The sequence below is a fragment of the Neomonachus schauinslandi genome, chromosome 3 (genome assembly GCF_002201575.2).
Source record: "Neomonachus schauinslandi chromosome 3, ASM220157v2, whole genome shotgun sequence".
NCBI lineage: Eukaryota > Metazoa > Chordata > Mammalia > Carnivora > Phocidae > Neomonachus > Neomonachus schauinslandi.
The window spans coordinates 83,993,224-84,018,553 of record NC_058405.1 but is presented as its reverse complement, the minus strand read 5'-3'; the positions used below and the strand labels follow the sequence as shown (position 1 = coordinate 84,018,553).

The following is a 25,330-nucleotide window of genomic DNA, read 5'->3' as shown; positions in this document are numbered from 1 at the left end:
TGAAAATGATGCAGAAAGTGACTACAAGAATGTTAGCTCTGATTAGACATAGTCCACGTAAAGAGAAAAACACTAAAACGAAAATAGATTATTCCACTGTAAAAGACCTAAACCCTCAGTTTTTATGGGTGTTTTTTTTTTTTTTTTTGAGAGGGAAAGAGAGAATCCCAAGCAGACTCCACACCCAGCTAGGAGTCCGACATAGGGCCTGATCCCACGACCCTAAGATCATGACCTGAGCTGGAATCAAGAGTCGGATGCTCAGCTGACTGAGCCACCACCCTGGCACCCCAGTCTTTTTTTTTTTTTTAAAGATTTACTTATTGGGGTGCCTGGGTGGCTCAGTCATTAAACGTCTGCCTTCAGCTCAGGTCATGATCCCAGGGTCCTAGGACTGAGCCCCACATCAGGCTCCCTGCTCAGCAGGAAGCCTGCTTCTCCCTCTGCCCCTGCTTGTGTTCCTTCTCTCGCTGTCTCTCTGTCAAATCAATAAATAAAATCTTAAAAAAAAAAATAAATATTTACTTATTTATCTAAGAGAGTGAGCGCGTGAGCACAAGTGGGAGGGGCAGAGGGAGAGGGAGAAAGAATCTCAAGCAGACTCCGTGCAGAGCACAGAGCCTGATGTGGGGCTTTATTCCACAACCCCAAGATCATGACCTGAGCCGAAACCAAGAGTTTGATGCCGAACAGACTACGCCACCCAGGAGCCCCATAAAACCTTTTTTTTTTTTTAAACAAAGCACTACATAAAGCTCTACATATATTGGAGTTTTTTCCCTCACTTCCTATCAGTGTGATATGATCTTGCTGCAGATTACTAGAAAAGCATTAAAACAAGAAAAAGGAAATCATCTATTAAATTCCAAATGTGAGCCAGGCAACTGTCCTAAATAATTAAAATAAAACTTCTGAGATCCATCCATGGCTCCCAGGTCAAGAATCTTTGCTCTAATTGATGGAACCACCATCACAGGCATTTTTGATATACAGTAGTTATGAATTTTAAATTCCATATATGCACTAAAGAGAGAGAACAAGCAAGTTTCCTTTTTTGCTGTGTATAGTAAAAAAAAACTAACAAGAACAAAACTGAAAACAGCAGCATTCCCAGGAAGCAAAAGAGAAGGAATTTCTATTTGTGGAAAGAAGAATACAAATCATGTTTCTTCTCAGTCATCAAAACAATCCAGAAAAAGATATACGCACCCCATATGCACTGAAATGTTATTTACAATAACAAAGATATGGAAACAACCCTAAGGGTCCACTGATGGATAAAGGGATAGAGAAAATGTGACATTTATCTCTATACACACACACACAAACACACACACAGACACAGGGGAGAGTATTACTTAGCCTTAAAAAAGAATTAAATCTTGCCACCTGCAACAACATGGATGGACCCTGAGGGTATTATGCTAAGTGAAATAAGCCAGACAAGGACAGAAAAAAACCCATATGATCTCACTTATATGTAGAATTTAAAAACAAACATAAACAAACCAAGTTCATAGATACAAAGAACAGACTGGTGGTTTCCAGAAACAGGGAATGGGGGATGTGAGACATGGGTGAAGGGGGTCAAAGGTACACACTGTCAGTTATAAAATAAACAAGACTTGGGGATGTACTGTACAGCATGGTGACCATGGTTAATAATACTATATTGGATATCTCAAAGTTGCTAAGAAGACAAATCTCTAAGTTTTCATCAGAAGATAAAACAATTTGTAACTTATCTGTGGTGACAGATGTTAACTAGACTTATTATGGTGATCATTTCATGATATACACAAATACCAAATCATTACGTTGTCCACCTAAAACTAATATGTCATGTTAATGATATCTCAATTAAAAAAAGGGGAAACAATGATGTAATTTAAGTTTTATAAACCATATAGTGGTTTAAAAAGGTAAATTATTATCAATGAGAAAAATACAGCAAAATATTAGTACATGTAAATTCATAGTTACTGCTACACTGCAATTCTTCCCTTGTAAAAGAAAGAGAGAAAAAGAAAAAAAAGAATCAACCCGACAAAGCTATTAGCTTCTTCCTGAGAAGTGGACGAACCTTTGTTTCTATTCAGTAACAGTTGTGGGCACCTGACTGAACATGCAGTCTAGTCACCACCCCAAGCCTCTCAAGATCCAATCTCATTCCATGTGCTGCATCCTCACTCACACTACATTCCTGCCAAAACCAAACCACTCTGTTCTGAGCGCATATTCTGTGTTAATACTTTATTCACACAGAGAAAAGTGCTTTCCCCCAATGCCGCCCTGTGGTTCTGTCCTGGGCATTCTAAGAGGCTTTCCAAATGTCACTTCCTTTAGGAAATCACTCCTGACCTCCAATCCTACCCTCTCAAGTAGAAATAACCTCTTTTAGCTCAGAAGTAGGCTGGCTTTGTTCAAGTTTCTTTTATTGGAACTTGGCACTTTCTCTCTAGTAAGAGCTCTTCATGTCTTATCTCCCTATGAGGCTTTAAGTTTGTTCAAAGTGAACTGTTTTAAGAGTCAACTTTACAAATAGAGCCTAACAGGGGCGCCTGGGTGGCTCAGTCGGTTAAGTGGCTGCCTTTGGCTCAGGTCATGATCCCGGGGGTCCTGGGATCGAGCCCCATGTCCAGCTCCCTGCTTGGCGGAGAGCCTGCTTCTCCCTCTCCCTCTGCCTGCTGCTCTATCTCTGTCAAATAAATAAAATCTTTAAAAAAAACCCCAAAACAAAACAAAACAAAAAAACAAATAGAGCCTAACATAGGACCTTACATACAATAACAGGGTTTCAATAAATATGAAATTAATAAATGCATGAATGAGGGCACCTGGGTGGCTCAGTCGTTAAGCATCTGCCTTGGGCTCAGGTCATGATCCCAGGGTCCTGGGATCGAGCCTCACATTGTGTGTCGGCTCTCAGCAGAGAGTCTGCGTCTGCCTCTCCCTCTGCCCTTCCCCCTGCTCGTGCTCTCTCTCTTTCAAATAAATAAATAAAATCTTTTTTTTTTTTTTAAGATTTTTTATTTATTTATTTGAGAGAGAGCACATGAGAGGGTGGAGGGTCAGAGGGAGAAGCAGACTCCCTGCCGAGCAGGGAGCCCGATGCGGGACTCGATCCAGGGACTCCAGGATCATGACCTAAGCCGAAGGCAGTCAAGGCAGTCGCTTAACCAACTGAGCCACCCAGGCGCCCCATAAATAAAATCTTAAAAAAAAAAAAATGCATGAATAAATAAATGAAGTGGAAAACATCTCTGGAGCAAGTGAAATTTCAGGAGCAATCTGAGAGGGATCAATTACTTGCAAACTATCAAAATTACGTATATATATTCATAATTACATGTTTATATCTCTATCTAATACCTAATGAACCAACAAGATTCCATCTTTATAAGTAACCAGATCCCATGAACAATTGGTCTAATCTATCATAAACTATGTATTACAGTAATCTCACATTTGGCCCATTATATACAAATTTTCCTGTCCTCTTCCTGATTTGAAAACATCTGCTTTAATATCATTTAAAAGGAGCCACTTGAAAACAGGACATTGTAAGCTGATTAATAAATCATTCCTTCAGTTGTGTCCATCCATGAATGTCTGAGAAATAACACATTACCCGTCATCTGCACCAAAAAGGGACAGTATTGGTATTGGAAGAAATAAATTGCTGTTAACTGGACTATTCATTTTTCTGTGTTTCTATCCATCAGGACTACTGCAGTGGTGAAAAGAAGACACTTGGAAAAATAATAATGTAGAGAAACAGATGGTTGGCAGGATCCCCAATACTTCTGACAGTGCTCTTACAATGCATTTTTACAAATAAATGTTTATCTAAAATGATAGTGTCTGCATAGATTGTTCTAGCTCAAGAGAGCCTCTGCGGGTCCTTTTCAGTTGGATAGCATTGAGAGAAATACATATTGGTCATGAGTTACCTACCCCAGAAAGGCAACATGACTGCATTGTTATAGAAGTATCAACTGGCAGAGGTAGATGAAGGAACCTGAAGGAAGTGCTGTTACTAAGAGACTTAAGAATTTTCAGCAATTAGTGTAACAAACACACGAAATTTACTTCTTAATTGTCAACATGGTTCTACCATACTTTTTGCATCCTCTACTTCTGACCATAATTAAACATGGTTTTATCTTCATAGGATTGTTAATAAAGAACAGTTATAAGTTTCCTTTAAAAAGATGTTATTACTTTGATGTACAGCAAAACAGGACAAAAAACTCAGAACAATTCATCAGCTACTTCCCCACATTAAAATAAACCTTGGAGAGGGGCGCCCGGGTGGCATAGTTGGTTAAGCATCTGACTCTTGGTTTCGGCTCAGGTCATGATCTCAGGGTTGTGAGAAACCCCATGTCTGGCTCCATGCTCAGCGCGGAGTCTGCTTGAGACTCTCTCTCTCCCCCCCGCCCCTACCCCTTGCGTGCTCTCCCTCCAGTAAGTAAAAAAATCTTCAAAAAAAAAAAAAAAAATACATAAACCTTGGGGAAAGTTTTATGGGAAAAAAAAAACCAACAAAAAAACCCAATGCAGTGATTGAGGAACCTGTTTCCAAAGCTATTTAAATACCTTAGAATTTGGACGTTTTAGACCAACGTTGTCCAATGGAAATATAAGTCATACATGCAATTGTAAATTTTCTAGTAGCCATATTAATAAAGTAAAAAGCGGGGTGCCTGGGTGGCTCAGTTGTTAAGCGTCTGCCTTCGGCTCAGGTCATGACCCAGGGTCCTGGGATCGAGCCCCGCATCGGGCTCCCTGCTACGCAGGAAGCCTGCTTCTCCCTCTCCCACTCCCCCTGCTTGTGTTCCCTCCTCACTGTCTCTCTCTCTGTCAAATAAATAAATAAAATCTTAAAAAAAAATAAAATAAAATAAAAAATAAAGTAAAAAGCATGCCAAATTAATTTTAATGATATACTTTGTTTAACCCAATATATCCTAAACATTAAAATTTCAAAATACAATCATTATAAAAATGAATAGTAAGATACTTTACATTCTCTTTTCCATACTGTTATTTTCAAAATTCAGGGTATATTTTACTAATAAAACATGTTTCAAATTAGATACTAAGTTCAGTTTTTATCAGATAAATTTTTATCAGAAATATTTTATTTGTATTTTGACTCAATATAATCTACAATTTTGAAACAGTAGTTGCATATCACTAAGTTGTTCCAAACATACTAAAAATTTCTCTTATTTTAATTAAGTAAAACAAAAAAAAATCAGTTATTCATTTGCGTCAGGTCCCCCTTCAAGTGCTCAATGGCTCCACGGAGCCCTGGCTGCAGTCCTGTTTCGCACAGAAGGGCAACGCCCAAAATCTGGACAATTTGGCTCTCTTTTGCCTCAAGTGAGCTGAAGGTCTCATAGGAAAAGAAAACACAAACCCTGAGGATTAAGGAATTTTTTTCTGGATTGGCAAAAAGAACATTATTTACAAGTCAGGATGGTAAGTGTTGAGCATAACTGGACTAATACTAAAAACACAACAGATATCCACAAAACAACAGAAGCCCCATAAAGTATGGATTTTACCATTTTAACTGTACTGCCATTTTAAGGTATAACAAATTGTTAACATAATTATTTTCAGGGTGGGATAAAATCATACAAATATACTAATAAGTAGCAACCTTTTTATAGATCACAGAGATGTGATCTAAAACCTTAAAGCTTCAGATTTTAGCCTTATGTGAACCTGAAGTTTGAAGGTGGAATAATTAAATCCACACTACAAATACTCACTGGTCAATTCTGATCTCATTGCTTGCAAAAACTGGAATGTTAAAAGTCCTCTTAACAGCAAGGCTCATACCTGGATACTGTCGGATGGTGGACACGGAGCTGGTGATTGGGGTGTATGTGTGTGCAGCCAGTGGATATGCAGAAGGTGGGTATGTTGGCAAAAAGTACTGGAACTGGACAGGAACAGACGGTCTACAGATAGAAGACAGATAATATGAACCAAAATGGGTCTACTTTCTTCTTCACTTTCAAATGATCCTATCCCCCAGATCGTCTTCATACCCTTATATGCTATACCAACATTTCCCCAATTGTGTCCCAAATAAACTGTTAGATCAAAGGACACACACCTAGAGAGGGTAATATTTGTAAAAATAAATGGGTACTATCAATACATCCATAAACATAAAAATATGTAGTAACAATTACCAAAACCAATGTAAAAAACCTCAGTAATCAAAGGTTTTCTCTGCTCAATTCCACTTGAAAGACTTTAAGTTTACACTGGCAAATCTTATCAAATACAAGTAAAATAGATAATCCCAAACTTATACAAACTGATTCAGAAACCAAAAAAAGAAGAAACAAGACCAAACTTAACATAGCCTTGACACCAAAACTAGATAGGGAGAATAGAAGAAAAGATTATAAACAAATCTCATTCTCTGCATCAACACAAAAATTACTAAATAAAATGGAATTAAATACTGTATAAAACAAAATATATTATGATCAAATAAGGTTTACCACAGGAAGAATGATTCAATAACAAAATTTCTATGAATGTTTTAGATTCTTTAAAAAATTAAGAGAACAATCATTTGAAATATCACAAAAGATATACAAAAATATTTAATAGAGACATAATACTATAGGTTAGCTATATTAGGATTAAAAAAAAATTACTTCCCCCTCCAAATTTTTATAGCATTCAATACTTACTCATGATATAAATAACTGAAAAAGAGGAATGGAAAAAATCTTTGTTCCTCAATCTGAAAATAGCATCTACCAAAATCTATTCTGAAATTTCCCAAGAATTCCCATTTAGGTCAGGAATAAGATAAGACTATTCACTATCTCTCCTCTATTCAACATCATACTGGAAGCTCCAGGTAACAAGAGAAACACAGGTATGAAAAATGGAAATGAAAAAAATCCCTCATCCTTCAAAAAATTGTCTTATTTGTAGACAAAATAAAAACCTACATAGGAAATCCAAGAGAATCTACAAACTTTTAGGGCTAACAGGTGTGTTCAGCAAGGTGAATGGACAGAAAGACCAATATATTAAAACCTATAAGCATTCCTACACACCATAATACTCAAACAAGAACATTTAAAAATGATCCAATTCTGAAACTACTTCATATGCACTGTACCAGATTCTCACTGGGAGAGAAGAGATACAAATATGGAATGGGGGAGGTAATGGGGTTGAACTAGAAGGATCAGCATGTACTAAAGAGTTGTTGTTTTTTTAAAGATTTATTTTACAAAAGAGTGAGAGAGCGAACTGGGGTAGGGGCAAAGGGAGAGGAAGAGAATCTCAAGCAGGCACCCCACTCAGCATGTAGTTTGATCGGCAGGGGCTCAATCCCACAACCCTGAGATCATGACCTGAGCTGAAACCAACGGTCAGACGCTTCACTGACTGAGCCAACCCTGCGCCCCTGAAGAGTTTTTATGAATCACATGCTTCCTATTTCTGTCAGCTAAAAGAGCCTGGAAGAAATGACAATCAAGTAGCAATAAACAGAGCTAATGCTCTGGTTTCTAAATGATGAAAAGGAACCAGGGCTCCCTGGAGCCCTGGAACCAGGGCTCAAACAATATTCAGGAGAAACCTGGAATATTTTGTTGTGGTGGGAAGTAAGGAAGGGGTAGACTGTATGGGACATGGAAAACCCACAGGAACTGGTCTGAAGAAGCTTCCAGAGACGATCTGAGCATCAAAACAGAAGACAATCATGAATTATAATAATGAATAAACTAAATCCATGAGTCCATGCTCATTTAAAAAAATAAAATATACAACAAAATAAATGGGGATAGGTAAAATTTATTTACATAAACATGTCAACTGATAAACGTGGAAGAAATGGTAGAAAAAGTCATTATTTTGCAACCATCATACTGCAACCATCAACTGATACAGCCAAGAATCCTCAACAGATGCTAACGCCACTGAGTGAAAGTTTATTGACAAACAGGGTATTTATAGGCTCCAAGTATTTTCACACAGATTAGTGGTTTACAAAGGAGAAAAATAGGGGCACCTGGGTGGCTCAGTCGGTTAAGCGTTTGCCTTTGGCTCGGGTCATGATTCCAGGGTCCTGGGATCGAGCCCCACATTGGGCTCCCTGTTCAGTGGGGAGCCTGCTTCTCATTCTCCCTCTTCCCCTTCCCCCTGCTCATTCTCTCTCTCAAATAAAATCTTTAAAATTTAAAAAAAAAGGAAAAAAATATACCTTTATAGAAAAATCTGGCAAACATCACCTAAATTTACTAGGTAATTAGTGCTGACAGGGCTAACAATGAGACATAGGGGCGGCATGAGCTCTCTGATGTAGTAACTGTGAGAAGATTGCACCACCTGAGTGGTATTTGCTCTAAAAATGCATAACCTGAATCTGACTTTGAGGAAACAATCTAACAAGCCTAAGCTGAAGAGTATTCTACAAAAACAACTGGCCTATCTATACTCTTCAAAAATGTCACTGTATGAAAGGGAATGGAAGGCTAAAGAATCATTTTGGATAACTGCACTGTGGTTACGAGAAGGTCTTTGTTCTTTCAGGATGAAAATGAAAGTACTTAGGGATAAAGGGTCATGACGCTGCAACCACACTCTCAAACCAGCTCAAAATAAATCAAACACAGAAACACACCAAATGAAAAAGTAGATACCAGGAGAACATCCATCAAAAGAAGAATGGCTAAATAAACATAGCACATTTTCATAAAATGAAAAATAAATTATACACGGTATTATTTTCAGGAGGAAATCTGAAAATAAGAATAACTATATATATACTATATTTCTCGGACATTTTGTGTTATTGAAAAATCAAAACAATTAATGACACAGTGGGGCAGTGTAACTGGCACATTCCCTCCTACCTATTATCACTTCGGGTTTCCATGGCCACAGGATTTGGAGAGGCCCGATGACCTGAAATGGGAATCAGGCTACTCCTCTCTGCAGGGTAATCAGTCTGGATCCGAGGAGAAGTGTGTGTGATCTGCTGAGGCACCACCTTAGCTACAAATGCAAAATCCAATCATATTACCTCTCATATGCTTTTATTGGCATGCCAAAACATTTTTGGCCAGCAACAATCTTAAGAATGCAAATAGTACTAAGAAGCCTGGATCTTTAGTTTTAATCAAAATAAAAAAAGAAAGATCAGTACATAAGATTCAACTGAATTATTTCAAGCCAATAATCTACCGATACATTCATATGTTCGTACTGTTATTTGCCAAAGCAGGGTTCACCATCAATACTTTAACAAAAATACCAGCAATCAGGCCCTTTCTCCCTGACCTGTCTTCCTGGAGACCTTTTTTAGAAGGAGAAAAAATTTTAACAACAATAAAAAAAATCAACAAAATTTTGAATACCAACATGGCAAAGACCTTAGCTTCTACTGCAGCATCCATAGCTAATTAGTAATGAATCAATCATTTTAATCTCCAAGTCTCAGTTTCCTCATCTATGGGAAGGCCTTCTTTAGATAATCACTTTATTTCCAAGATCCTTTGAATGTCTTGTGATTTTGCACAATACTTTATAGCAAAATCAAAATGACAATAGAGTTTTCAAATCTAATCTTAGGTTCAAAGTTTGCTCTCCTTTAGCATTTGCAATCAAGTTTTGTTTAGAAGGTACAGCTGAACTGGTACATACTTTAGTGTTCTTACAGACCTCTCTGCTAACTCTAGGAGGGAGTATTTGGAAAGAAAAGCTGCAACCTACATTAGATATATAGAAGGACAGCTACCATCTGTGTAAGATCCCAGTTACACCAGTGACAGGCACATAAACACTGGAGACTAGGATGACACCACCACATTACCCAAAGTGCAGTGCACTGAACACCAAAGGTAAGCAGCACAAGCCCACCATGATTCCCAGCTATTTTGTGAGGGAGGCAGCTAGAGAAGTTTCTGCAGGATGATAGCTGGGATGCCCAATTCGACCACTGATGGTGACTTGGCAGAGAGAAGCTGCCATGAAACATTTTCCGTCAGTACTAAGTAGAGGGGGAGCTGAGTGGGAAGCAACTAAGCCTTATTTTTCCACTGTGCCCAATAAAAGGTAGGAGAAAAGAATGCTCCCAATAGGAATGCAGCTGTCAATTGGCAAAGTGGCTAACTATTTGTTGGTAAACCATACACACGCCCATGAATTTATATCTGTACTTTTTTCTAATTAAAAAAGCCACACATTGTCAATTATCAAAAAAAAAAAAAAAAAGACTTAAGGAAAAACATAATGCAAAAATCGTTAAGTTGAACATAATGCCACCTCCAAAGATGATCCCTGTTTTCTGAATGCTGTGATCATCTGATTCTGCTTTTTAGAATTCTGACACCACAGTCATATGTGGGCCAGAGCATGGAGAAAATAAAGACGGTATTCTAATGGAAATGAGCATTCATTAAAGGCAAAAACTCTATGCTTATGGTTAATCAGGCTTTTTCCCCCTGACTAAAAAATGGTTGAATTCAATATTTAATCTCACTTGGAGAAAGCAAGTGTCACCTGGAAAAAGCTGCTTAGGTGATTTTAATATATCCACTAAATCCCCACTTGAAAATCAGTGCTCTAGGGTTAATATCAGGTATCCTTTCTCAACTGAGGTACCTTTGTACAGGGATCCTATAGTGACGTAACAAAGAAATACTTGGCTTACTATGAAAGAAGAAGAGAAAACCAGTGCGTAAGCCTGATGGAACTTAGATAAAATCTATCACATTTAGTGGCAGATGTTAAATCTGTTTGGACACTTCTGTCAAATGATTTTCACACCTAGAATTTAGCAAATGGTTAAAAATCAAAGATAAAAGAGCTGGGAGATACGGAATATAATACTGTAACTTAAGACCGGTAAAAAGTTGATAGTCTTAGCCAAATGAATGCACATACTTCTGTCTCCTGGTACTCTGAGTTTACTTCCACAGTGTGATCTCCCAGCAAGACACAGTGACATAAATAAGAACTAATCTCTAAATAATTCTTTACAGAGGTGATTCAAGATGAAACCAGAGAGCCCCTATAGGGTACACTGTCCTCCTTTATAGGTCTAATTTTCTCTCTGCTATAGTGAGACTCTCCACTATAAAAATGGCAAGAATAAGCCTGGTTCTGTTGTTACAGTGCTCAGGATAACTGATGACACTGTTAGATATAGTTAGAAAATGTTGTGAAGTGACAGGGAACAAGCAACAATCTTTTTCAACAGAAGTTCATCAATGCTAAAATCACACACTCCCACCCTCCGCCCCACTCTTCTTTTCACAGGAGGGAATGAACCACCTTCACCTCAGGGGGGTAAGAAAGAAGTGTGCTCTCTCTGATGCCAAGCTGCCACGAGCAGTAGCCTGAGAAAGAGCCAGCAGCAGTGTTTTCACTGCTAGAAGCCTACTGTGGGGCTTAGTACCAATTTAAGGACGGGCATGGCTGAGTTATCTAAGGGAGGAGGAAGGGTTTCCTGGACTCCACCACCATTCCAGAAAAGTGTCCTCCAAGTTTGCGCAGAGGGACGTGAAGCTGTCTTACTTGGGAAGGAAGGAACTACCGCAGTGCTGGAACATAGCAGGTGGGGAAGCCATACTTCTATGTCTGGTCACCAGATTTCTGACAGTTAAGTATGTCAGTGTGTCATCTTACAAAAACACTCTTCTAAAAGTTTATGAAAAATATGGCAGCTGTCCCGTGTGTCTGGGAGTAAACAGTAAGATGGCATGCTTATTGTCATACAACCAAGGCAAAGCTAATACCAGAAACTAAACCTGGGGCTTGTGAACTAAAGAAAGCAGCACTCTGCCTCAGAAGCCCGTCTCTGCTTTGGAAGCTGTGACAATGAGACACAGCCCCTAGGACAGGTGTCAGCAAACTGTGGGCAAATCCTGCCGGATGCCTGTTTCTGTACGGCCCATGAGCTACATGTGGGTTCATACTTTGGAATGGCCAGGGGGAAAAAAAATCAAAAGAACATTTCACGACACATGAAAATGATATGAAATCCAAATTTCTGTGTCCATAAAAAGTTCTACTGCAATGTAACCACACTCATTTCGTTACATATTATCCACAGGTCAGCAGGTGTGACACGGACCTATGATGCCTGCAAAGCCTAAAATATTTATTATCTGGCCCTACAGAGAAAGGTTGTTAATCCCTGCTCTTTATGACTCTTTGGCCGCCAGAAACTTTTCAAAGATTTTTTAAAAATACTCAAAGCATATATTTAAAAGGGGAATAAACAAAGCCTAGAAGAATTTTAGGATGTTCGTGAAGTATCTTGGGGTAGCAGTCAGATGAGAACTGAGGGTAATCAACCCGAGGGTTATCACCCTTCCTGCTGTGCACTGCCCAGAGAGTTTTCCTGAACAATCCATCAATGTACAAGTTCTCTTCATTCCAGATCCTTGCTTCTTTCTTGCTTTTTCTGTGGATCTCATCTAACTATGTCAGTGAAGTTAACTTCTCTTTAAAAGGCACACACAGGAGAGGTAAAATCTGATGAATGAGGAGTCAAAGTTGTGTTAAAATAACATTTACTTTCAGCTCTCAAGGATTATTACCCTCTTTTCCCCACTACGGTCAACACCAAACCTGTACGACAAATATACAAAAATCGAATTCAGTGTTGCTTTGAAAATCAACAATAATTAAAAAAAAAACAAAACACCCAATACTAGCCCTCGATATGAAGACCTTGTCAGAGGGGCTGAAAAATCCCTTTTAAGCTCTGTGTGAAGACTGCAGGACACTTACCAACTGGGATGTTTGAGGTGGTCACAGCGGTAGCATGGGATGAATGTGAGGGCATTGTCATGGTAACAATTGTACTCGTGGGAGCTTGTGTGTGTGACACAGATCCTGAAATTGGAGAAAAAAAGTCTTCAACAGTGGCCTCTCTACCCACACTACAGATTCTCAAATACCCAAGGAAAGCTCCTGGGAAAAGAGAATTCACCCTATTCTTTTTCTCTGACTGAAGCTGAGAAATGAGAAATTAACTTACCACTCATTCCTCACACCTCCTTAGGAGGAAAAGCAGGGCTGCCAACTTACCGGCCGTGGTAGCTGAAGGAATGGTGTTGGTTGCCAGAATAGGTGCTACTGTTGCTGCAGCCACTGGTGTGCCAGTGCTGAAGATCGTTTTCTGGGGGGGAGAGGAGGGGGGAGGGGGGATATCCCACGACACAGTTATAAAGAAGAACATCTCCCCCTCCATCCAGTCTATTTTATTTATTTATTTATTTTAAAGATTTTATTTATTTATTTGACAGAGAGAGAGCGAGAGAGGGAACACAAGCAGGGGGAGTGGGAGGGGGAGAAGCAGACTCCCCGCCGAGCAGGGGGCCTGATGCGGTGCTCGATCCCAGGACCCTGGGATCATGACCTGAGCCGAAGGCAGCCACTTAACGACTGAGCCACCCAGGCGCCCCTCCATCCAGTTTGAAAGCAATCACTGCCTTCAATATTACTAGGTTCTCGGAAAGTTTTGCCAAATCTCGTTTTAACCCACAGCCTCCAAAGATGGGTTGACCTCTGGTTTTACCTGCGCCATGGTATGAAGCTGTTGCTTTGGCGTCCCCAGCGCAGGATGAGATGGCAGTGTGATTCTTGTGGTTACATCCCGTGACTGTGCAGGACGCTGAATACTAATTGCTGCAGACGGTGGATGCTGGATAGACAAAGTTGGCCGGCTGAAATAGACAGAAAAGACATGATTTCTCACTTGTCTCTAAACACAATGCAGGCAGTCCAGGCCATTTACTATCTTGTACTAGACCATCATCATACGGCTGTAGTTTTAGGTCTGTGACATCCATAGGTGAACCAATGAAGTAAATGGCCTGTCAAGTTTCTCTTCTGTAAGTCCCATAAACCTATTTCCAAAGGTATCAGTATGCGCCATGAACTGAATCAATTAATCCTTAGTCATTTTCAGCACTCTCAGTGTAGTTAACCAACACTCTAGGACAATCTTGAGTAAGCATTATTATAATCAATACACTTCACTCTGTGGACAAAGCTGGAGATACACACTCAGGTTTTCACATTACGAGGCAGGATTACAGACAACCCTGATTAACAGTAGCCCACCACATTGCCCCCAAAGCACTAACCTGCTCTCAATTTCCTATCATTCCTTACCATATGATTCCTTCAAAAGTTAGCTATGATTGTCTAATGATTGAAAGAGATATCAACACAGAAACCATGTCAAATTAACTGGCAGCAAGCTACTGGAATTGCAGCAGTGGCAGGAAAACTTGACATTATAACAAAGTTGGCTTCTCAAGTCAGAGGGGGAAGAATGGACTATTTAATAAATGATGTTGGGAAGACTATGTAGCCCTTTGAAAAAAATAAAATTGGATCCATGCTTCATGCATTACTATGCCAGGATAAATAAGAGGAGGATCGAAGATTTTACAGCAAATTAAAAAGTACATGAAGAAAATACAGAAGAATTCTTTTATAACCTCAGAATGGATGAGAGCTTTTTAACTACTGAAAACTTTCAAAATCCAAAAACTACAGAAGATCAAAAAATTTACTCTGTGAACAAATAAGCAAACCTACATAGCAAAACACACAAACACAGTATAAGCATGGTCAAAAGACTCAAACTAAAGTGTAATCCTCTTAATATACTAGGAGCTCCTTGCAGTCAATGAGAAAAATAACAGCCCAATAAAAAGCAAAGGATATACATAGCCAGTTCACTAAAGAGAAAACACAAATGTCTCTTTAACAAAGAAATGATACTCACTCCCACTCACAGGAAGAGAAATACAATTTAAAATACACGGAGATATCACTGTTCACCTATCAGATTGGCAAAAACCCCCCAAATGGACAGCATAATGTTGTTCAAGCTGCAAGGAAATAGGCACTTCTAAACATTCTGGAAGGAGTGCGAACTGGTATAAACCCTAAGGAAGGTAATTAGTAGGTATTGAAATTATAACTGCATATACCTTCTGATTACTTTTGGGAATTTATCCTACAGGTATTCTTGCACACATAGATAATGACTGAAGTATAAGGTTATTCACTGCAATATTACTTATGATAGTCAAGTACGAGAAACCACCTCAAACCCATTCACAAATACAATGGATCACTGTGCTGGTACTAAGAGAACAATGAGGCTGTCTAAGTAATGAAATAGGAAACTTTCAATACATGTTGTTATATTTAAAGAAAGTAAAGAGAACGTATGAGTTAATTTTGGGTAGAAAGAATAAAAATAAGAACTGTATTTGAATCTGACTATATTAACACTGGAATGACATCCAGTTAGTTATTATCAGGTAACTTAGAAAAGGTAAAAGGGAAGGAACCAGGATCCTGGTGGATGGGGGACAGAGGAGAGAGTGACACTCCCTACACATCTTTTTATGCTTTTATATTTTGAAACCAAGTGAATACAAATTAAAAAGAAGTGAATAAGCTGAACTTGTAAGGGTATAAACTTCGAGACCGCATGTTTCTAAACTAAGCAATGGTTCCATCATAAACATCCTCTTTCAAATGCTTTAAAAACAGACAGGACAGGATATCTGTGAATAAAGTGTTCAAACTGAATGAAGGATGGTTTTCTCTCTGAAGAAAGAGAGCTAAATGCTTTATCATTTGAGTTCAAAGGAAAGCTGAAAAACTGGCCACGGATACAACTATGGAACTTGGTGGAACTCACTGAGGAGAAAGCCTACTACTGGAGACTGGATCTTTATGCTTTCCAGGATGAGCCATTTCCCCAGGCCCATTCCCTATGTTCACCCAAAATGTAAAGGACCCCAAAAGATTTCCTTAAGTGACTCTCATGTTCTCAAGCCAGAAAAAACCTAGAAACCTAAAAACCTGGATAATCCTAAAAAGTCCTTGGGTCATTCTTTTTAAGCCTTTCTACTATGCCTCTTCCACTAGTCATTTTTAAAAGGCTGGGAACGAGGAATGGATGTTCTCTGGTAATTTAAATGACCACTTTGAGATTTTGTTTAGGTTTCATTCTCTCTCCACATTATGGCAGAATCCACTTTTTATTATGAATAACATAGCCCAAAAGTTACATCCAGAAACACAAAGAAGAAAAATATAAGCTCTGTGGCTATTCCACAGTTAGCCTTATCAGTCACCGCCAGGGCAGCAGCACACTGGTAAGATGCCTGGACTAGGTTAGCCGGTACATGGTAGGCCAATTCTGACCAGGACCTCCACTATCACACTGAGAGTTCAAGTACCTCTGTGGCTCCTGAAATTACTGAAGATGACCATTACACCAGTTGTCGTGGGAGTTCAAATGCATGGTGCAGCGTCAAGTGTTTGGTACAATCCCTGTGGAATCAGCCTGAGGATATTACTTTTTTTTTTTAGAATTTATTTATTTATTTGACAGGGAGAGACACAGTGAGAGGGGGAACACAAGCAGGGGGAGTGGGAGAGGGAGAAGCAGGCTTTCCGCTGAGCGGAGAGCCCGACGCGGGCTCGATCCCAGGACTCCGGGATCATGACCTGAGCCTGAAGGCAGACGCTTAACGACTGAGCCACCCAGGCGCCCCTGAGGATATTACTCTTGATGGGACAAGTGGAGATGCAGACCTTGCTCAAAGTAACAGGATTCTGAACACCACTGGTCCAGTCAGTGAATAATAATTAGGACTTTGTTTTGCAGCCTGGCTTCTTCCCTGTATGGCTTTCACACCCTCCTGAAAGGTGACTTTAGAATAACATGAGAAGGGCGCCTGGGTGGCTCAGTTGGTTAAGTGACTGCCTTCGGCTCAGGTCATGATCCTGGAGTCCCGGGATCGAGTCCCGCATCGGGCTCCCTGCTCGGCAGGGAGTCTGCTTCTCCCTCTGACCCTCCTCCCTCTCATGCTCTCTGTCTCTCATTCTCTCTGTCTCAAATAAATAAATAAAATCTTTAAAAAAAAAAAAAAAAAAAGAATAACATGAGAAGAATGATATTTGCCGACATAGACCACCTGCATAAACTCGTCACTGCAACTATCAGGATGTCTCTGCAGCTTTAACAGATAAAAACCCATTTTGAAGACTGGAGTTTTAATAGTAGACAATGTACTACGCTAAGCACAGTGCCATGTAAGACACCTGCTCCCAGCATTTATGATGAAAACCATTCAGAGAGATATATGTATATATAATTAAAATAATGACAAAATTTAGGACAGATGAACTTAATTATAAAAATAATTTTGAAGAATCTCATAACGAAGAATAATGTCAACATTCAAATCACCAGGAAAGGGTCTCCTCAATTCACCTTAAACATACTCATATTTAAAAGGTCTGGGTCATAAAAAAAATAGCCAGAAAAGAATATTTATATTAAGTATTTAAATACGTTTTTAAGTGCTTTTGAAAGCACAGACTATAGTACATGGTAGTCTTTGACTTTCATTTACTCTTAATGGAAAAAAAAAAACCACGAACATGTCTATAAGATACATTACATGTTAGGCATATTTTAATTCCTTTACATATATTAATATAAGCACTCCTTATAACAACCTGTGAGGCAGGTAGTATTATTGCCATTTTCTTTTCCCCCCCCCCTAGATTTATTTAAGAGAGAGAGAGAGAGAAAACACGTGCATGAGCCGGGGAGGAGCAGAGGGAGAGGGAGTATCCTCAAGCAGACTCCCTGTTGAGTGTGGAGCCCGACATAAGGCTTGATCCCAGGACTGTGAGATCATGACCTGAGCCAAAATCAAGAGTTGGACACTCAACTGACTGAGCCACCCAGGCACCCCGATTATTGCCGTTTCTAGGTGATGAAACTGAGGCATTTACTCTTTGGCCTAGCACTCCCACTTCCACAGATCTTGAAAATACACCATCACAAATACGCAACAGCACATGCTGAAATGTCCATCAGTACATCCATAAGCTGGGGTACAACACAGCTAAAAATAAAGAGAATAAATATCTCTATGTACTGATCTGGATCATCACCAGAATATATTAAGAGAAAAATACAATATGCTGTATTTTCTTTGAAAGTTACTTTTTTTTTTTTTTTAAGATTTTATTTGAGAGAGAGAGAGAGCCAGAGAGCAAGCACAAGCAGGGGGAGAAAGAGAGGGTGAGGGAGAAGCAGGCTCCCTGCTGAGCAGGGAGCCCACCATGGGACTGGATCCCAGGACCCTGGGATCACGACCTGAGCTGAAGGCAGACACTTAACCGACTGAGCCACCCAGGCACGCCCCAGCATGCTATATCTGAGGGACAGAGAGGAGAGTGATATTCCTCACTGTATACCTTTTTGTGTATTTTTATTTTGGAAATATGTGAATGGAAATTAAATAACAGAAAATGTTACTACATATCCCACAGAGAAAACGATCACTTCAAGTGACTTCTGAATATATTCTCACTCCGTTTTGTGGGATCTAGTTTGAACACAAAAGAATGGGGAGGAAGTCTCAAACTTCACACTCAGTCTTATTGTTAGTTTAATCTACAGAAAATAAGGGGTTGATTTAAGACATGTCAACTTGGGACTCTGAATTGTTACTTTGAAACTATTTTTTTTTACATTATGGACCAAAAAACCAAGTAGTTATGTTAATGTCTTGACAGAAGTTTTGCAGTGTAAGAGAAAAGATGTATAAATATAAAACTGAAGAAAGAAAAAAACCTGTAATGTTAAATTTCACTTGGAAATATCAGTATGAAGACATGACTGTGTTTACTGTATTGATTACCTCTGTCCACAGAAAGAGCCCAAAAGCAATGATAACCCGGGAGCAATGTATACCCTTAGCACCCAGATCTTGTGTTGTAATTACCATTCTCCACTAAAAAGAACCAAGAATCGTTGGAGAAATGGCTGATTTCAAGACTAGAGAGGCAGAAAAATAAAAAAGGGCCTAATTATCATGTACCAAAAAGTAGAAAGTACTCAAAGTCCAAGAGGAGTTATCAAAATGACACTCAAACCAGTTTGAAGGGGTTCTCACTAGCTGAATCTGGGGCAACTGGGGAAAAAAAGGATTTTCATTAAAATACACTGAGTAAATAAAACACCCCTGAGTCCATAGTGGCAACTCACCCCTACACAAAAAAGATCAGAGATTAAGCAGCGTCACTCAGCTAGAAAGTGCTCCCACATCTGTTGTCTTAATCAATATACCCCTTCTCCTAGTGATGAGATTTTCTTTAATGGTCTCAAAGGCTGCTCTAGGGACAGAGACCCAATTTAGAAACTTGACACAGAAAATATGGGGTTAATTTGCAATGAGTGAACCCGTGACCATCCTCCAGTGTTGAGCTGGATCTTTGTTTGACTTCTTTAAAGTGAGGACAAGAAGTATTGCAGGCAGAGACTGCAGGTTTGGGATTTTCTCCTCCTCTCAGAGAATAGTAACAAAACAAAGAGGAATGCAGTCTCCATCTTTGGCAACATTAAGAGACACCTGAAACCTCAAACCACAGAAGAGGTAGCAGAACTGCCAAGGGCAGTGATACCCAAACAGCGACACAGGAGGCAATGCACACAGGATCTCTGCAGCTACAAGTTAAGGGACAAATCCAGTCAAGTATAATTCTCCAAAGTGAGGAGTGCACTCTGACACAGAAAACCAAAAACTTGTGTTTGTAACAGTAGGAGCTGTCAGTGTAGCAGGACCTGGACACAGATCAGTTCCAGTATCCAATCATCAACGACATAGGGCTGAACTAAGAACCACACATATGGATAAGCGCCATGTGAAAAACAGCATGTGGTGAGGGGTGCCTGGCAGGCTCAGCGGGTAGAGCATGTGATTCTCAATCTCAGGGTCATGAGTTCAAGCCCCATGTTGGGCGTAGAGCTTACTTTAAACAAACAAACAAATAAACCACACACACACACACAAAAAGACCCCAGCATGTGGTGAGACCCAAAGAAAAGAGAAATTGCCATCTGGGGCAGTCTATCTTCACTGGCAGGAGAGAAGTACAACCAAGAAAACATGAACAGAGTATCCTGAGTCATTAGGAAAATTTCCCCTAAGCCAGTACACAGCCCAGCCTACAAGAACCAATTACAAATAGCTGATGCAGAATAAGTTCAACTCCACTCAAAGATGAGTACTCAGAAAGCAACCAGCATAAGATCTATTTCATGACGCTACAAGAAAAATGGTGGACAGAAAAAGGGAAATTTTACTAGAAAGGCTTTCACTAAGTAGATGAAAATTGTACCATGAATGAAGAAACGTAATGAAATAACTCCTTCCACAAAATGAAAACACAAAGCAAAGATGTAAGAGCTCACTGGACAAAAGGATAAGACAACAGGAGACAGGCATGGCTCAATAAATAGGCACAGCTCAAGACAGAAACAGAAGAAAATATCCAGCTGCGTCAGGAATGAAGGCAAAACTAAAAGTAGAGCATGACAGACAATGCTGGAAACTCAGTAAGAAACAGAGAAGACTGTGAGAAAATTAAGCAGAATCAAAACGGAAAAAATTAATAAAGCTTAGATAAGGAAGTCGTGCAAAAAAGATTCAACAAATATGTAACTGGGTGCCCCCCTCACTAAAATGGAACAGAATGAACAAAGATACAATTCAATAAAACTGTTCATAAATAGTTTCATGTTGCAGATTAAAAAGGTACACCATGTTTCAGAACAAAACGATACATAATGGTCACTACAAAACACATCCAAGGAAAGTCACTGAAATTCAAAGATAAAGAATCTTAGGCAATCAGGCAAAAATATCAAGATCCTTTTAAGGGATTAAAAAAAAATCAGGCTGGCCTCAGACTTCTGTACATTATCCAGTTCTAGAAGGCAGAGGAAAAATAGCGATAAAATACTCACAGAAAAAAATACAGAAACCAAAAGAATTATCACCTAAACTACTGCTTAAGTATAATGCTACCTGCAAAATGATTTTGAATATGTGAAAATGCAAAATACTGGTCCTCTAAGTCCTTCTTGAAGAAAGTAGCAGAGAATAAATTTCATTCAACCAAGCAATGAACAACAAGAAACGATAAAAAAAAACCTGGCACACAGGATTACTCTATTTAACATAAAGAGTAAGACCACTTTTTTTTTTTTTTGTAACCTTCCTTCATTTCTATGCCTTGAACCAATTTAATTAATATTGGTTTCTCTGGTCTTTGAGAGTTTGGTAGAATTCAATGAAACTGTCTGGGCCTGGTGCTTTTCGGAAGATACTACTTTGAAATTTTTTTCTATTTCTCCAGTGGAAATTGGTCTATTTAAACTTTCTGGCTCCAGAATTCAAAGGGAGCTAGATATTAGAAATTTATCACTGTTAATAGATTTAAGTAGAAAAAACCATCTGGTCATTAGGGTTTCTGTCTGTTTAATTCACTAGTGTATTTCTAGTGCCCAGAGCAGTGACTGCCACAACGCTGAAAAGACATCTGACAAAATTCAACATCTGTTTTTACTAAAAACTCAATACACTGGAAAAGACAGATAACTTTGATAACATGGTTTTAAAAAAATTAACTCATTTTCACTGTATACACATTCATAACTTTTGAATTTCTTCATACCATCTGAATATATACAGGTAATATAAATTAAAACAAACAACACAGTCTACTTTATTTTGGGCAGTTGTGTCTCTTTGTACCTCAGGCAATATTTTCAATTACCAGAAAGTGTCCTTATTTTACTGAAGAGGAGACTAAGGAGCAGGAAAGTTGAGAAACTTGCCTAATGTCACACAGCTAGTGAATGATAGAGCTAATGGTTAAATATAAGTCCTAGGTACACTTCTGCATATAAAAGTTAACTTTCTTCAGAGTTCCGTTCCAGGCCCTCTTCTTATTCATTCCCCCTGGAGAGACTCAGATTACCTCAAAGCTTTAACTGTAGCCCACAGGTTGATGACTTCCAAACCCATTATCTCTGGCACCAACATCTCTTCAATCACCTGCTGACAACTGCCACTTCATTGTTCCATGGATAAACTCAGTATCCTGAAAGTCAACATTCTTTCTAAAACTCACTTTCTTTCCCTTGTTTCCTTTTTATTTACTTGGTCAAACAAGGAAGAAACCAGGGAGGCATCTAGACTTACCACTCTGCCCTGCCTCCAACTGGCAATTGAGAGTTATGGATGGTCTCTGGTCTGACAGCTTTAGTCTCCACGCCTACTACCCCTTCTTCTGTTCAGTGAATGTCTTCTTGTTTATATTGCCAAAGGCACCACATAACCAAACACATGAATCAAAAAAGACCTCCTGGTGAGACTCACATCCCACTGTCTCCCCCCAACTTTCACAGCCTTACCACAATATGGCTTGGGATCAGAAGGACAAACATGTCTTCACCCAATTGTGTCATTTCTAGGAAGCATCACAGATCACTCCTTCATCAGCCAGACTATCCCTGTATGGCTCTATAGTTCTCTCCCTTTTCAGATACCCAACCCTTCTGCTGCAGCCTCTGAACTTACAGTCCGTTTAGCAAAATCCCCTACATCCTCAATCTCTTCCCTGAATATATCCTTTACCTCCCTTCCCTAATGAATCTGGGTTCTCCCCTGAGAACACTGCTTCCCCCTCCAGCCCTCTCATCCAGGAGACATTTTTTTCTCTCATAAACCTCTTCCCCATCTATACAGTCTTCCTAAATAATCTCCTTCATAACTCTCCCCTGGACTCCAAACTCATCTATTAACCAATCTCATCATCTCTACTTGCGTGCTCAGAAGTCAGCACAAACTTCCAATGCCCAAAACTAGTTTGGAATTCCTCCCCAAAACCTACTCTTCCCACTGTCCCTCATATCAAGTTACTTGATATGAGGATTTCAGAAGAATTACGTAGGGGCAGTGGGAGAACAACCTGACTCCTCTTGTTCTCCCACTGCCCCTATGTAATTCCTCTGAAATCCTCAGCCAACTTCAAAACTCTATTCTGAATCTAACCATGTCTTGCCACCTCCAGCAATGATCTCTTCTGGATTCCTACATACCTTTCTAAACCATCTCTCCATTTCCAACTTTGCCTCTCCAAAGTAGCCAGGCTTCAGACCATCACGCTGCTCTGCTCAAAATTCTGCTAAGCCTTCCTGTTGCACCCCAGCAAAGTCTAAACCTGTAGAGGGCTTCTGAAGGCCCGAATCTGGAGACCCTGTTACCTCCTAAAATAATCTCTTGCCGCTCTCCTACCATTAGTCTCTTGCTTCTCCTTACTATGGCAAACACACTCCTGTCTTGGGGCCTTTACACTTATTGTTCCCACTGCTTAGAATGCTCTTATCCCACACAGCCACATGGCTCACTTCAATACATCTTTCAATTTTCTGCTCCAATCTATTCTTAACAACAGTGCTCCCAGATCACCGTACAGGAAATAAATAGTAAGCCTGTACTGCCTAACCTGTCACTCCAAATCCCACCCTATCTAATTTTTCCCCAAAGCACTTTTCACCATCTAAAAAACTTCATTTTTCATTTGTATGTCTCTAGCAACAGGCTTTATCTCCAGCATCTAGAACACTACACAGCTCATAAAAAGCGCTCAATAAGGATTTACTGAATTAAATGAAAGGAAAGGAAAAAGGGAAAGGAGGAGGGCCTGATCTCCAAACCCCCAAATATACCTAAGTGCTGAATCAGTAGCATGTGCTGCAGTTGTAGTAATGACTGGAGACTGAGCTCTGGTGGCTGAGACAGTTGCTACCACAGCAGGAGGGATGGTATTAGAGGTGGTCACAGGTGGACGAGACTACCAAGAGAAGAGAAAAAATATTTCATTTAAAACAAGAAGCAAAATAAAATACATTAAGCCAAACAATGAAAGTATAATTTGAAACTTGGGCCTTCAAACAAGCATGTTTGTGTCCAAATGAAAGCAAATTCTCACCATTCTGATTAAGGAATTCTCCTTTCAGATAGGTAATTTTAACACCCAAGAGACAGAATTACCAAAAATTATCCTATTTTGGCTGGATGGACTATATAAATTCCTCCTTTCCAAGTAGGACTGGATGAAACATTTTGTCCTATTAGTAGGAGTTGGGATCCAACCCTTCAGATCTAGAGTGCCCACAGATTTGTTGGTCCTGGTGTAGACATTTTACACTACCACACAACCAAGTGCTTTCCACAGGGGGATCTAAGCCGTCGGATGGAACTGCTGGCTCTCAGTCCCTCTAAGCCAGCAAACACATGAAAACAGCACTTGCCTGCGGAAGATTCAGGGTGCCCAGACGTTCTCTGGCTGTTTTCACATGGAAGTACTTCCCGTACCTTCCCCTATACTACATCTGTGTGTAAAATCTTCACCAAACGAGTTCTCCACCCTGGGCTTCACCTGCTTGTCCACCATCGATTCTTTCCATCATCTGAGCTCTCCTGAGTAGTCCCTTTCTTGACCCTGATACACACAGTTAAATTCGCAAATGCTGCCCATTCTGGATCTACCTCTCACTTCCAGACCTTTTACCTGTTGTGCCTGCTGTTACAGCTTGTTGTCGCACAGTAGGATCGTCACACTATCTTCAGTGAACTCCTTGTCCTGGTTCTTTCTCTAATCTCGTCTGTATACCATTTACACTCCAGGGGCCTAATGAGTCTCCAAATGTGTTTTATTAGCCAGCAAGGTCTCTTATTTTGTTTTAAATTGAAAACTCTATGCTGGACATGTACTACCCTGTGTCCTACTCAGCACCCTTCCTTATTGTCTTAAATCCTGCTGTTCCACATACATTACCAGTCTGGCCCCCAAAAGTATCTGAATTTTCATCTCCTGTCTGTGATTCAGCTCATTAATCTTTCAAGGGTATTTCTTTGATCGTACGTTACTGTGTTCAAAAAACTTAGTGGCTCTCTGTTGTGTACAAAATCAAATTTATACTCTGTATCTTAGAGCTCTGAATTTAGAAACATTACAATGTCACATCATAACACACTATATCTCAGTAGTACTGAGCTCACAGATTTCCTTGAAAAAAAGTTGAAAGGCACAGACCGTCTTCCTTGAAAAGCATGCACACGTGCATAACGTGCACAGAATATGCAGGGGCTCATAAATCCTGGTCTGAACGAAAAACTCTCAGTTCTGGCTCGCCTCTACTAAACCCTGTACGTAACCACCACCATTCACAGTATTGCTCCCTTTCACTGCCTCTCCACTTCTCTGAATCCCTGTTACCACACCCATCCCAGCAAAAGCTTCCCTTACCACAGCTCCTCTAAATCCCGACGGCTGATCACATCACAATGTATAGAACTCAACTTTCCCGGCCGCCTCTTGGCAACTACATCAAAAGCCACTTGAGGTCAAAGGA

General features: G+C 39.7%; 1 protein-coding gene across 2 annotated transcripts in view; it reads right to left on the bottom strand.

The window, feature by feature from the left end:
• SAP130 (Sin3A associated protein 130) overlaps positions 1-25,330 on the bottom strand; it is an 81,542-nt gene that overhangs the window by 42,993 nt on the left and 13,219 nt on the right. For both annotated transcript variants that reach the window (XM_044913241.1, XM_044913242.1), the window contains exons 7-12: positions 23,642-23,766; positions 13,586-13,733; positions 13,096-13,186; positions 12,796-12,900; positions 8,910-9,051; positions 5,857-5,978 (exon numbers count right to left, since the gene is read on the bottom strand). In XM_044913241.1, the coding sequence (XP_044769176.1) occupies positions 5,857-5,978; positions 8,910-9,051; positions 12,796-12,900; positions 13,096-13,186; positions 13,586-13,733; positions 23,642-23,766 (733 nt within the window). The remainder of the gene's footprint in view (positions 1-5,856; positions 5,979-8,909; positions 9,052-12,795; positions 12,901-13,095; positions 13,187-13,585; positions 13,734-23,641; positions 23,767-25,330) is intronic.